The sequence below is a fragment of the Amblyraja radiata genome, chromosome 2, assembly GCF_010909765.2.
Source record: "Amblyraja radiata isolate CabotCenter1 chromosome 2, sAmbRad1.1.pri, whole genome shotgun sequence".
NCBI classification, from domain to species: Eukaryota; Metazoa; Chordata; class Chondrichthyes; order Rajiformes; family Rajidae; genus Amblyraja; species Amblyraja radiata.
In genome coordinates, this window is record NC_045957.1 from 125,257,101 (window position 1) to 125,271,590 (window position 14,490).

At 47.7% G+C, this 14,490-nt stretch overlaps 1 protein-coding gene across 1 annotated transcript in view; it reads left to right on the forward strand.

Moving 5' to 3' along the window:
• Positions 1 to 10,345, forward strand: part of fbxl7 (F-box and leucine rich repeat protein 7) — a 55,360-nt gene extending 45,015 nt beyond the window's left edge. The window contains exons 3-4 of the mRNA XM_033015174.1: positions 897 to 1,502; positions 9,319 to 10,345. Of these exons, the coding sequence (XP_032871065.1) occupies positions 897 to 1,502; positions 9,319 to 10,055 (1,343 nt within the window). The 3' untranslated portion in view covers positions 10,056 to 10,345. The remainder of the gene's footprint in view (positions 1 to 896; positions 1,503 to 9,318) is intronic.
• The last annotated feature ends 4,145 nt before the right edge of the window (positions 10,346 to 14,490 follow it).

Below are 14,490 nucleotides of genomic sequence, written 5' to 3' on the forward strand. Positions count from 1 at the left end.
CATGTTTGCCACCATGTTATGCCATGTTTGCCACCATGTTATACCATGTTTGCCACCATGTTATGCCATGTTTGCCACCATGTTATGCCATGTTTGCCACCATGTTATACCATGTTTGCCACCATGTTATGCCATGTTTGCCACCATGTTATGCCATGTTTGCCACCATGTTATGCCATGTTTGCCACCATGTTATGCCATGTTTGCCACCATGTTATGCCATGTTTGCCACCATGTTATGCCATGTTTGCCACCATGTTATGCCATGTTTGCCACCATGTTATGCCATGTTTGGTCACCATGTTCTATGAAAGATGTTGTCAAGTTGCAAAGGTTGTAGACAGGACTTAAGATAATGTTGCCAGGACTCGAGGGCCTGAGGTATAGGGAGAGGTTGAACGGGCTAGGACTTGAATACTTAGAGTACAGGAGGATGAGGGGTGATCTTATAGAGGTGTGTGCAAGATCATGAGAGGAATAGACTGTGTAGACTCTTTTACCCAGAGATGAGGAACCATGAACCAGAGAACAAAGGTTTAATGTGAGGGAAAAGATCCAAACAGATCCATACTCTTTAGAGCGGATTGGGACCCTTCTTCAAACCTGTCTGTCCCCTCTCTATAGTCCCCTTTCACAATGACTCCGAAGAAAGGTCCCAACACGAAACGTCCTCTGGCCATTCCCTCTGGATGCTGCCTGACCCACTGAGTTCCTCCAGCACTTTGTGTTTTGCTCCAGATTCCTGCATCTGCAGTATCTTCACAGCCATATCATGGAGGCAGTTTGTGATGTTGGATGGAAGTTTGTGTGGACCATAAATGAAGCTGTTGCTAAATGGCCCGTGAATGTTGACTGATTGGCTAACGTGAGGTGTCTGTCTGTCTGTCTGTCTGCAGATTCTGACTTGAGTTTGCGGACATTGAACACTCCCAGCCCAGCGCTGATCTACAGTGTGACCACAGCGCCCGTACAGAATGGCCAGACATCCTCCACTTCATCGTCGTCTGTCACCGGGGAGGCCACCACTAAGGTGCCGACCCTGGTGCCCGTCCCCCCTTGTGGCATCAGGCCGGCCTCCAGGCTGCGGAGAGAACAGTCTCCCATCGACAGACTGCCAGACCACACGCTGATCGAGATGTTCTCACACCTCCCCACCAACCAGCTGTGTCGATGCACCAGGGTATGTCGGCGCTGGTACAGTCTGTGCTGGGATCCACGCCTCTGGAGGACAATCCGTCTAACGGACGAGACAGTCAACGTGGACAAAGCACTGCGTGTGCTGACGCGTCGACTGTGTCAGGACACGCCCAACGTGTGCCTCATGCTGGAGAACCTCATCATCCTGAGCTGCCGACGCCTGTCTGACAGGGGCCTCTACACAATTGCTCAGTGCTGCCCCGAGCTGCGGCAGCTGGAAGTACCTGGTTGCTACAACATCTCCAATGAAGCACTCTATGACCTGGTCTCACGGTGTCCCAACCTGGAGCAGCTGGACGTTTCAGGTAATTGTACGGCAAATACAGAAAAAGATGCCAGCCTTATTCTGGCCACATGTACAGGTACCCAGGTACAGGGCAGTCACACCAACGCAGCGGGTAGAGTTGCTGCCTTACAGCAAAATGCAGCGCCAGAGACCCGGGTTCCATCCCGCCTACGGGTGCTGTCTGTATGGAGTTTGTACGTTCTCCCCGTGATCTGAATGGGTTTTCTCCGAGATCTTAGGTTTCGTCCATCACTCCAAAGACGTACAGGTTAGTAGGTTTCCTCTCATCCTTGTAGGTTAATTGGTTTATGACAATAGACAATAGGTGCAGGAGTAGGCCATTCGGCCCTTCGAGCCAGCACCGCCATTCAATGTGATCATGGCTGATCATCCACAATCAGTACCCCGTTCCTGCCTTCTCCCCATATCCCCTGACTCCGCTATTTTTAAGAGCCCTATTCTGCTCTCTCTTGAAATCATCCAGAGAACCGGCCTCCACCGCCCTCCGAGGCAGAGAATTCCACAGACTCACCACTCTCTGTGAGAAAAAGTGTTTCCTCGTCTCCGTTCTAAATGGCTAACTCCTTATTCATAAACTGTGGCCCCTGGTTCTGGACTCCCCCAACATCGGGAACATGTTTCCTGCTTCTAGCGTGTCTAAGCCCTTAACAATCTTATATGTTTCAATGAGATTTCCTCTCATCCTTCTAAACTCCAGAGTGTACAAGCCCAGCTGCTCCATTCTCTCAGCATATGACAGTCCCGCCATCCCGGGAATTAACCTTGTAAACCTACGCTGCACTCCCTCAATAGCAAGAATATCCTTCCTCAAATTAGGGGACCAAAACTGCACACAATACTCCAGTTGTGGTCTCACTAGGGCTCTGTACAACTGCAGAAGGACCTCTTTGCTCCTATATTCGATTCCTCTTGTTATAAAGGCCAACATGCCATTCGCTTTCTTCACTGCCTGTTGTACCTGCATGCTTACTTTCATAGACTGATATACAAGGACCCCTAGATCCCGTTGCACTTCCCCTTTTCGCAACTTGACGCTATTTAGATAGTAATCTGCCTTCCTGTTTTTGCTGCCAAAGTGGATAATCTCACGTTTATCCACATTAAACTGCCATGCATCTGCCCACTCCCCCAACCTGTCCAAGTAATCCTGCATTCTCATAGCATCCTCCTCACAGTTCACACTGCCACCCAGCTTTGTGTAATCTGCAAATTTGCTAATGTTACTTTGAATCCCTTCATCCAAATCATTGATGTATATTGTAAATAACTGCGGATCCAGCACCAAGCCTTGCGGTATCACACTAGTCACTGCCTGCCATTCTGAAAGGGACCCGTTAATCCCTATTCTTTGTTTCCTGTCTGCCAACCACTTATCTATCCATGTCAGCACTCTACCCCCAATACCATGTGCCCTAATCTTGCCCACTAATCTCCTATGTGGGACCTTATCAAATGCTTTCTGAAAGTCCAGGTACACTACATCCACTGGCCCTCTCTTGTCCATTTTCCTAGTTACATCTTCAAAAAATTCCAGAAAATTAGTCAAGCATGATTTACCCTTCGTAAATCCTGTTACTGCTATCCCAATGTGTGGCTATCTCATCTTTTATAATTGACTCCAGCATCTTTCCCACCACCGATGTCAGGCTAACTGGTCTATAATTCCCCGTTTTCTCTCTCCCACCTTTCTTAAAAAGTGGGATAACATTAGCTACCCTCCAATCCACAGGAACTGATCCTGAGTCTATAGAACATTGGAAAATTATCACCAATGCATCCATGATTTCTAGAGCCACTTCCTTAAGTACCCTGGGATGCAGACCATCAGGCCCTGGGGATTTATCAGCCTTCAGTCCCATCTGTCTATCCAACACCATTTCATGCCTGATGTGGATTTCCTTCAGTTCCTCCGTCACCCCAGATCTTCTGGCCACTACTATATCAGGAAGATTGTTTGTGTCCTCCTTAGTGAAGACAGATCCAAAGTACCTGTTCCCCATCTGCCATTTCCTTGTTCCCCATAATAAATTCACCTTTTTCGGTCTTCAAGGGTCCAACTTTGGTCTTAACTAATTTTTTCCTCTTCACATACCTAAAGAAGCTTTTACTATCCTGCTTTATATTCTTGGCTAGCTTACCTTCGTACCTCATCTTTTCTACCCGTATTGTCTTTTTGGTTATCTTCTGTTGTTCTTTAAACATTACCCAATCCTCTTGCTTCCCGCTCATCTTTGCTACGATGTACTTCTTCGCTTTAATTTTTATACTGTCCCTGACGTCCCTTGACAGCCACGGTCGCCCCTTATTCCCCTTGGAATCTTTCTTCCTCCTAGGAATGAACTGATCCTGCACCTTCTGTATTATTCCTAGAAACACCAGACATTGTTGTTCCACTGTTATCCCTGCTAGTGTATCTTTCCAGTCAACCTTGGCCAGCTCCCCCCTCATGGCCCCATAGTCCCCTTTATTCAACTGCAACACTGACACCTCCGATCTACTCTTCTCCCTCTCCAATTGTAGATTAAACCTGACCATATTATGGTCACTGCCTCCTAATGGTTCATTAACCTCGAGGTCCTTTATCAAATCCGGTTCATTATATAACACTAAATCCAGAATTGCCTTCTTCCTGGTAGGCTCCAATATAAGCTATTCAAAGAATCCATCACGAAGGCACTCTACCACTTTGCGATGTAAAGCGCCTTGAGTATCTAGAAAGGCGCTATATAAATCCCATCCATTATTATTATTATTATTATTACAAAGTCCCTTTCTTGGGGTCCAGTACCAACCTGATTTTCCCAGTCTACCTGCATGTTGAAATCTCCCATAACAACCACAGCATCACTTTTACTACATGCCAATTTTATCTCCTGATTCAACTTGCGCCCTATGTCCAGGCTACTGTTATGGGCCTGTAGATTAGTCCCATTAGGGTCTTTTTACCCTTACAATTCCTTAGTTCTATCCATACTGACTCCACATCTCCTGTTTCAATGTCACCCCTTGCAAGGGACTGAATTTCATTCCTCACCAACAGGGCAACCCCACCCCCTCTGCCCACCTGTCTGTCTTTTCGATAGGAGGTATACCCTTAAATATTCAGTTCCCAGCCCTGGCCCTCTTGCAGCCATGTCTCAGTAATTCCCACAACATCATACTTGCCAGTTTCTAACTGAGCCTCAAGCTCGTCCACTTTATTCCTTATACTTCGCGCATTCATATACAGCAGTTTGACCTCCGTATTCACTTCCCCCCTCGCAATTGGCCCCGACCTTACTCTGTTGTCCATTCTCAAGCTTTCCTTCCCATTAATTTGAGAATCTTTTGTAATTTTTCCTGTAGCCACTTCCCCTTCAACTCCATCTTTATACTCCCAATTTGTCAATCCCACCCCCCCCCCCACTATTTAGTTTAAACCCACACGTGTAGCCCTAGCAAACCTGCCTGCCAGAATGTCGGCCCCCCTCCAGTTAAGGTGTAACCCGTCCCTTTTGTACAGGTCACCCCTACCCCAGAAGAGATCCCAGCGGTCTATAATGGCTTGTTTTATTTACTTGATAAAAATGTAAAATTGTCCAAGTTGGCGTTATGCAGAATACTGCCCTGCTGACTACAAGGTTCAGAAAGAAAGCTTTTCACTGTCATTCTATACACAGCCAGGGAAAACATGTAGTGCATGGCCAAACATACCAGACTGCAGAATATAGTGTCACAGAAACATAGAAAATAGGTGCAGGAGGAGGCCATTCGGCCCTTCAAGCCAGTACCGCCTTTCATTACGATCATGGCTGATCGTCCTCAATCAATAACCCGTGCCTGCCTTCTCCCCATATCCCTTGATTCCACTAGCCCCTAGAGCTCTATATATAACTCATAAAATCCATCCAGTGATGTGGCCTCCACTGCCCTCTGTGGCAGGGAATTCCACAAATTCACAACACTGGGTGAAATTTTTTTTCTCACCTCAGTCTTAAATTGCCTCCCCTTTATTCTATGACTGTGGCCCCTGGTTCTGGACTCACCCAACATTGAGAACATTTTTCCTGCATCTAGCTTGTCCAGTCCTTTTATAATTTTATATGTTTCTATGAGGTCCCCCCTAATCCTTCTAAACGCCAGTGAATACAAGCCTAGTCTTTTCAATATTTCCTCATATGATAGTCCCGCCATCCCAGGGATCAATCTCGTGAACCTACGCTGCACTGCCTCAATCACAAGGATGTCCTTCCTCAAATTAGGAGACCAAAACGGTACGCAATACTCCAGATGTGGTCTCACCAGAGCCCTATACAACTGCAGAAGAACCTCTTTACTCCTATACTGAAATCCTCTTGTTGTGTCACAGCATTGTAGTGTTATAGTTCCAGAGAAAAGGTCCAGTGTCAGCTATGAGACAGGTTGGTAGATCGGACCACACCCTAGTGTATGCGAGGAACGTTCACCAGTCTGTTTATAGAGGGGATGAAGCTATTTGTGAATTTGTAAATTCAAATACATTCATAATTCATAGGAGCATCAAATCTACTCTGCCATTCAATCCTGGCTGTTCTATCTCTTCCTTCTAACCCCATTCTCCTGCCTTCTCCCCATAACCCCTGACACCCACACTAATCAAGAATCTATCTATCTCTGCTTTAAAAATATCCACTGACTTGGCCTCCACAGCCTTCTTTGACAAAGAATTCCACAGATTCACCACCCACGGCCAAATTCCATTTATCAGTCCAGTAAATATTCATCAACCATTTGCCTCAGTTGTCAGGCATTTCCACTTTTTGGAACAAGGAAATGTAAATGCCGGTTTACAAAAAAAAGAAAAGTACTGGAGTAACTCAGCGGGTCAGGCAGCATCTCTGGAGAACATGGATAGGTGACGTTTCACACAGTGCTGGAGTAACTCTGCAGGTCAGGCAGCATCTCTGGAGAACATGGATAGGTGACGTTTCACAGAGTGCTGGAGTAACTCTGCAGGTCAGGCAGCATCTCTGGAGAACATGGATAGGTGACGTTTCACACAGTGCTGGAGTAACTCTGCAGGTCAGGCAGCATCTCTGGAGAACATGGATAGGTGACGTTTCACACAGTGCTGGAGTAACTCTGCAGGTCAGGTAGAATCTGTGGAGATGGACTCCCTCAAACGGCCTTCCACCCTCTGTAGACCTTTTTATTTCTAACTGCCAGCCATCTCAACTTTTCCTCTCCCTTTACCTACTCCAACCTCACCCCCTCTGAACGTACAGCCCTCCCTCCGCTCACTCTGCAGCAACCCTGGGATAATCAAACTCGCCGACAAGGGAGGTGCCGTGGTAGTCTGGCGTGATGACCTCAACCGCACTTGGGCCTGGCGACAACTCTCAGACACCTCCTCCTACTAATCCTTGGACAATGATCCCACAGGCCAGGACTAGCCTATAATCTCACTGACCAATTCAGATCTTATTGCTTCTGGCTGTCTGCCTTCCACAGCCTCCAACCTTAGCGTTTCCCAGCCCCGCACAGCCCGGTTTTACCTTCTCCCCAAAATCCATAAACACAACTCCAGGGTCTCAACCCGAAACGTCACCCATTCCTTCCCTCCAGAAATGCTGCCTGAGTTACTCCAGAATGTTGTGTCCACCTTCGATTTAAACCAGCATCTTGCAGTTCTTTCCTACACAACGCAACTACCCTGGCAGCTGAGGGGTTTTGGCCCGGGCAACGTCACGCGCTAAGTCAAGCTGGAACAGGCGCAGAAAAGATTTACGAGGATGTTGCCAGGACTAGAGGGTGTGAGCTAAAGGGAGCGGTTGAGTAGGCTGGGTCTCTATTCCATGGAGCGCAGGAGGATGAGGGGTGATCTTATAGAGGTGTACAAAATCATGAGAGGAATAGATCGGGTAGACGCACAGTCTCTTGCCCAGAGTAGGGGAATCGAGGACCAGAGGACATAGGTTCAAGATATAAAGGGGAAAAAATTTAATAAGAATCTGAGGGCTAACTCTTTCAGACAAAGGGTGGGGGGGTGTATGGAACAAGCTGCCAGAGGAGGTAGTTGAGGCTGGCACTATCCCAACATTTAAGAAGCAGTTAGACAGGTACATGGATAGGACAGGTTTGGAGGGATATGGATTAAATGCTGGCAGGTGGAGCTAGTGTAGCTGGGACATGTTGGTCGGTGTGGGCAAGTTGGGCTGAAGGCCCTGCTTCAACACTGTATCACTATCAGAATCAGAATCACACTTTTGCAACATACGAGGAATTTCATTGGCCAGGTCAGTCATACAATTAAAAGCAACAGATCACTCAAAAACACATTTTAACATGAACATCCACCACAGTGACTCCTACACATTCCTCACTGTGATGGAAGGCGAAATAAAGTTCAAGTCCTTCCTTTTGTTCTTCCTCGGTCGTGGGCCTCGAGCCCTCGTTGGCGGGATGATCTTGACTCCCGTAGCCGGCGGCGTTCGGACCCTCCGCGTCGAGGTGATCAGCTCCCGCATCGGGGGGAATATCAGCACCCACTCGCCGGGCGATCGAACCTCGCGTCGGGGCTGTTCGAACCTTCCGCGATGTTGGAGCTTCCCGACTAGCCTCTCCCGGCTGCGAGCCCTTGATGGTGATTCCACGGTGGTCGCGGTGGTCACGATCCCAGGCAAGGGATTCGCTCCGATGTTAAGTCCGCGCCCTGCGGTGGGGCTCACACCAGTGCGAGGAGGCCTCCAGCTCCATCGATGGTAGGCCGCAGAGCCCGGAGAATGTCATCCGAAAATTGATCACATCCCCGGGAAGTTGAGAACTTGAAAAAATGTTTCCCCCGACCCTCCCCCCACATAAAACAAACCGAAGAACATTAATACAAAAACTTTTAACGCACTAAAAAATAACAAAAATAAAGAAAAAACATACAGACTGCCGGCAGGGCAGCCATCTCCCCGGCACCCCTGGCTGAACTGAACTAAACTGAACCCGATACTCTGCAACCTCACCAACGTCTTATACAGCTGCAACATGACCTCCCAATTTCTATACTCAATACTCTGCCTTATTACCTTATCTACCTGTGACTCGACCTTCGAGGAACCATGCGCATGTATTCCTTGATCCCTCTGCTCTACAAACACTACCCAGAGGCCGACCATTTACTATGTAGGTCCTATCCATGTTAGACTTTCCAAAATGCAACACCTCACACTTCTTTGTATTAAATTCCATCAACCATTCCTCCGCCCACCTGGCCAATCGATCCAGATCCTGCTGCAATCGTTCACAACCATCTTCACTGTCTTGCTTTTTTTGGTATGACTGTATGGTAAATCAACTTTCACTGTACCTCTGTACTCGTGACAACAAAGGACCATCTTCACTATCTGCAAAACCGCCCACTTTTATACCATCAGCAAACTTGCTAATCTTGCCCTGTACGTTCTCATCCACATCATCCACTGACGTGGATAAATCGTAGATAAAAGGACAATAAAATAGTAAAGAAACAGCAGTAGGATGAAGGAAAATGGATCACTCGCAGGCATGGGCAAGGTGAACCAAAGAGCCTCCCTCTCCTCAGTGTCCTTGGCTATTGGTCAGCTAGTATGTCAGATAACGGTCAGATAACAATGATTCTTGTTGTCTAGATTAGTCAGCTAGTACGTCAGATAAGGGTTGAGTAACATGATCCTTGCTGTCTAGAAGAAGGGTTTCGACCCAAAACGTTGCCTATTTCCTTCGCTCCATAGATGCTGCCTCACCCGCTGAGTTTCTCCAGCATTTTTGTCTACTTTCCTTGTTGTCTAGACTGTCAGGGTTGAGTAACATGATCCTTTGTTGTCTAGGTTGCTCCAAGATAACCTGCATCAGTCTGACGAAGGAGGCTTGTGTGAAACTCTCCCCACTTCACGGGAAGCAAACCTCCATCCGTTACCTGAACATGACCGACTGCTTTCTCCTGGAGGACCAGGGGCTGCACACGATAGCAGCCCACTGCACGCAGCTGACACACCTGTACTTGCGCAGGTGTATCCGTGTCACCGACGAGGGCCTGCACTTCCTCATGCTTTATTGCACCACAATCAAAGAGCTGAGCGTCAGTGACTGCCGGGCGGTGACTGACTTTGGGATGAGAGAGGTGGCAAAGCTGGAAGCACACCTGAAGTATCTCAGCATTGCTCACTGCGTGCGGATCACGGATGTTGGAGTCCGCTACATAGCCAAGTACTGCAGCAAACTGCGCTACCTGAATGCACGAGGTTGCGATGGGCTGACTGACCACGGCATTGAGTACCTGGCCAAGAACTGCACAAAACTCAAGTCCCTGGACATTGGCAAGTGCCTGCTGGTTTCTGATGCTGGCATGGAGGTTCTGGCACTGAACTGCTACAACCTCAAGAGGCTAAGTCTCAGATCGTGCGAGAGCATCACTGGCCGCGGGTTGAAGATCGTCGCAGCAAACTGCTTTGAGCTGCAGGCTTTGAACGTGCAGGATTGTGATATCTCTGTGGAGGCCCTGCAGTTTGTGAAACGCCATTGCAAGCGGTGTATTATAGAGCACACCAACCCAGCCTTCTTCTGACTGACCTCACAGCACCAGACCAGCCCTCCAAACGCCTGACAGTTTATTTGCTCTTATTTTCCAAATCAAATATTTACTTCATTTCTGCACTGTACAATAATAATTATATTATGACAAAGTCAATGACAAATACAATGTTTTTTTATAGTATGCATTTGTACATTTTTACCTGTCAAACCACTATAGAAATCATTATCCAGAGACATAAATACAAACTGCTGGAAAAATTAAACAACTTTTTCATTTGTTCTTACATTCCTCTGTGGAATATATAAAGGCAATCATCTGAATACTGTTCGACTTGAGTTTTCTTAAATAATTAGAGTATTGAGTCATCGAGTTGTCATGGTAACAGCCTGAAGCCACTCATCCGAAACCCTAATGCCACTGGGCTAGCACACTGGGCTAGTTCTATTTGGTTCATAACCCTCTAAACACTTCTTATCCATATATTTGTCCAAATCATATATCTATATATTACTAAAGCTCTTCTCGTGTGTATGCGTATGTGGGTGTATGTGTCATCTGGCCACGATCTGGTTAATTCTTATTTTCTTACAACGCTTGGCCACAGCCTTCCCATTTTCACACATCCTACTCACATTTTTCCCTCAACGGGATAAACATCTTCCTGTCACATTATAACCTATATTTCCAAAGATTTTCAAGTTTTAATTGTTTATTTAAAAAAATTAACAGCTTTTCAGTGGGAGACTCTTGCAGCACTTTCCATGGATGATGTCACAGTGCCATCTCACAGACACCCAATCACAATGGATCTCATTTACATATGACATCACAATGGGACAGGGGTGGGAGATTGCAACCTTCACCTGTTTCCCTCTCTAGCCCCCTCCCCTACCCCCTCTCCCTTTCTACCCCCTCCCCCTCTCTCTACCCCGTCCCTCTCTACCATGTCCCTCTCTACCCCCTCCCTCTACCCCCTCCCTCTCTACCCCCCCTCCCTCTCTAACCCCCCTTCCCTCCTACCCCCTTCACCCCCCTCCCTCTCTACCCCCGTGTTTTGTAATCAAGCCATTACAAAGTATTAGGTGAACCCCAAAGCCTTTATTAAAACCCATGCTGAGAGAACGATACATACTGTTACACTCGTTGCATCATCTTACAGACTACTGAGCTAAGAGACAAGAAGGTTGTTATCTGTGTCTGCATTCCTACTCAAATCCCAGACTGGATTACATGGTGGAGTGTGTATCATGCATAATATATATGGTGAAGGTTATATTGACAAGAGATTAATATGGTTGATCTACATCCTTCCTCTTAAAGCAGCAAATCATCATTAAATAAGCATATGGTGGAGTATATAGTAAACACCAATATGAGGGGTGTGCACTTTACTTAATACAGTTCATGTACTTTGGATTTGGCCTGCAGACGCGACCTGCGTGCTTACGGTACCCACCGTTTCCTCCCTTCACCGGAGATTGAATAGGAGAAGGAAGTGATACCGCAGGGTGAGGGTGAGGATGGAGACCTCGGCAATGGCCGGGGAGGTGAAGCAGCAGGTAAAGCATCTGGGCCTGGGTCAGCAAGGCAGTTGTGGGACCATTGGACCGTGGAGGAGACATAGAAACATAGAAATTAGGTGCAGGAGTAGGCCATTCGGCCCTTCGAGCCTGCACCGCCATTCAATATGATCATGGCTGATCATCCAACTCAGTATCCCGTACCTGCCTTCTCTCCATACCCTCTGATTCCCTTAGCCACAAGGGCCACATCTAACTCCCTCTTAAATATAGCCAATGAACTGGCCTCGACTACCCTCTGTGGCAGAGAGTTCCAGAGATTCACCACTCTCTGTGTGAAAAAAGTTCTTCCCATCTCGGTTTTAAAGGATTTCCCCCTTATCCTTAAGCTGTGACCCCTTGTCCTGGACTTCCCCAACATCGGGAGCAATCTTCCTGCATCTAGCCTGTCCAACCCCTTAAGAATTTTATAAGTTTCTATAAGATCCCCTCTCAATCTCCTAAATTCTAGAGAGTATAAACCAAGTCTATCCAGTCTTTCTTCATAACACAGTCCTGACATCCCAGGAATCAGTCTGGTGAACCTTCTCTGCACTCCCTCTATGGCAATAATGTCCTTCCTCAGATTTGGAGACCAAAACTGTAAGCAATACTCCAGGTGTGGTCTCACCAAGACCCTGTACAACTGCAGTAGAACCTCCCTGCTCCTATACTCAAATCCGTTTGCTATGAAAGCTAACATACCATTCGCTTTCTTCACTGCCTGCTGCACCTGCATGCCTACTTTCAATGACTGGTGTACCATGACACCCAGGTCTCGCTGCATCTCCCCTTTTCCTAGTCGGCCACCATTTAGATAATAGTCTGCTTTCCTGTTTTTGCCACCAAAATGGATAACCTCACATTTATCCACATTATACTGCATCTGCCAAACATTTGCCCACTCACCCAGCCTATCCAAGTCACCTTGCAGTCTCCTAGCATCCTCCTCACAGCTAACACTGCCCCCCAGCTTAGTGTCATCCGCAAACTTGGAGATATTGCCTTCAATTCCCTCATCCAGATCATTAATATATATTGTAAATTAGCTGGGGTCCCAGCACTGAGCCTTGCGGTACCCCACTAGTCACTGCCTGCCATTGTGAAAAGGACCCGTTTACTCCTACTCTTTGCTTCCTGTTTGCCAGTCAATACTGAACCCCCAATGCCGTGTGCTTTAAGTTTGTATACTAATCTCTTATGTGGGACCTTGTCGAAAGCCTTCTGGAAGTCCAGATACACCACATCCACTGGTTCTCCCCTATCCACGCTACTAGTTACATCCACACAGCTGTGTGGTCAGGATAATGTCGAGGCGGCACTGGCTCTTTGACCGGGCGAAGGCTTCGTCGAGTACGTCTGCAGGTGGCATCAACACTGACCAGGTAAGAGCGTGGCGCAGGAACAGTGCCTCGAATGATGCCCAGCCGGTCGTAGCCTTTTGGCGTTTGCAAGCGGACAAACTGTCCCTTGGTCAATGGCGGCAGCGGTGTGCTTGACTTGTAGTATTCTTTCTGGGTATCGCCTCGCTGTTGGAGTTTTGCCTGGATCACAGACGGGGCACGAATTTATGGTTGCAATATCTGTTTCACTATAGGTAGCGTAGTGCGAGTCTGCCTTGACATAAGGCGTTGGGCAGCAGAACCCAGAATCGGATCACGAGAAATGTTCCGTAAATTAGGCAAGTCGAGATAGACATCGGAACCGGCACGATGGGACCGTTCCATCACTTGTTTGCCACTTCTCACCGCACGTTCAGCCAAACCATTGGACTGCGGGTACTCGGGGCTGTTGGTGATGTGGCGAAAATCCCAACATTTAGCGAAATTCTTGAAATGCTGACTGGTGAATTGGCTGCCATTGTCGGAGAGAAGATGAACAGGAGACCCGTGGACAGAAAAGTGTCGTGCCAGGTTTTCAACAACCATGGCTGAGGTGGGACTGCGGAGTAGGTCGATCTCGAACCATCCGGAGTACGAGTCGACCAGGACCAGGTACTGATTGCCATGCCACTCGAAAATGTCAGTTGCAATTGTAGACCACGGCAAGTCAGGTGTGGGGTGTGAGAGAAGGGGCTGTTTGGGTTGGTGCGGTGCTAGGCTGTTGCACACCGCACAGGACTCAACTTTCCCACGCACAAAGTCGGACATTCCAGGCCAAAAGAACATGCTCTTTGCCCTCAGAACGGTTGCCTCCACACCAGGATGACCCCTGAGGATGACCCCGGGATGACCCCTGTGGATTATCGCTGAGGATGACCCGGGGATGATCTCTGTGGATGACCCCTGAGGATGGCCCTGGGATGACCCCTGTGGATGAATCCAGGATGACCCCTGTGGATGACCCCGGGATGACCCCTGCGGGTGATTCCGGGATGACCCCGGGGCCTGGCATCGTAATACTTGTTTTGCAGAGATGCCCTGTGTCCTTTCACCATGATGCCATCCGGAAGTCGTCTTCTTAGAAACATAGAAAATAGGTGCAGGAGGCCATTCGGCCCTTCGAACAGGACCGCCATTCATTGTGATCATGGCTGATCGACCCCAATCAATAACCCGTGCCTGCCTTCTCCCCATATCTCTTGACTCCACTAGCCCCTAGAGCTCTATCTAACCCTCTCTTAAATCCATCCAGTTTTTTGGCCTCCACTGCCCTCTGTGGCAGGGAATTCCACAAATTCACAACTCTCTGGGTGAAGAAGTTTTTTCTCACCTCAATCTTAAATGGCCTCCCCTTTATTCTAAGACTGTGGCCCCTGGTTCTGAAATCGCCCAACATTTTGAACATTTTTCCTGCATCTAGCTTGTCCAGTCCTTTTATAATTTTATATGTTTCTATAAGATCCCCTCTCATCTTTCTAAACTCCAGTGAATACAAGCCTAGTCTTTTCAATCTTTCCTCATAAG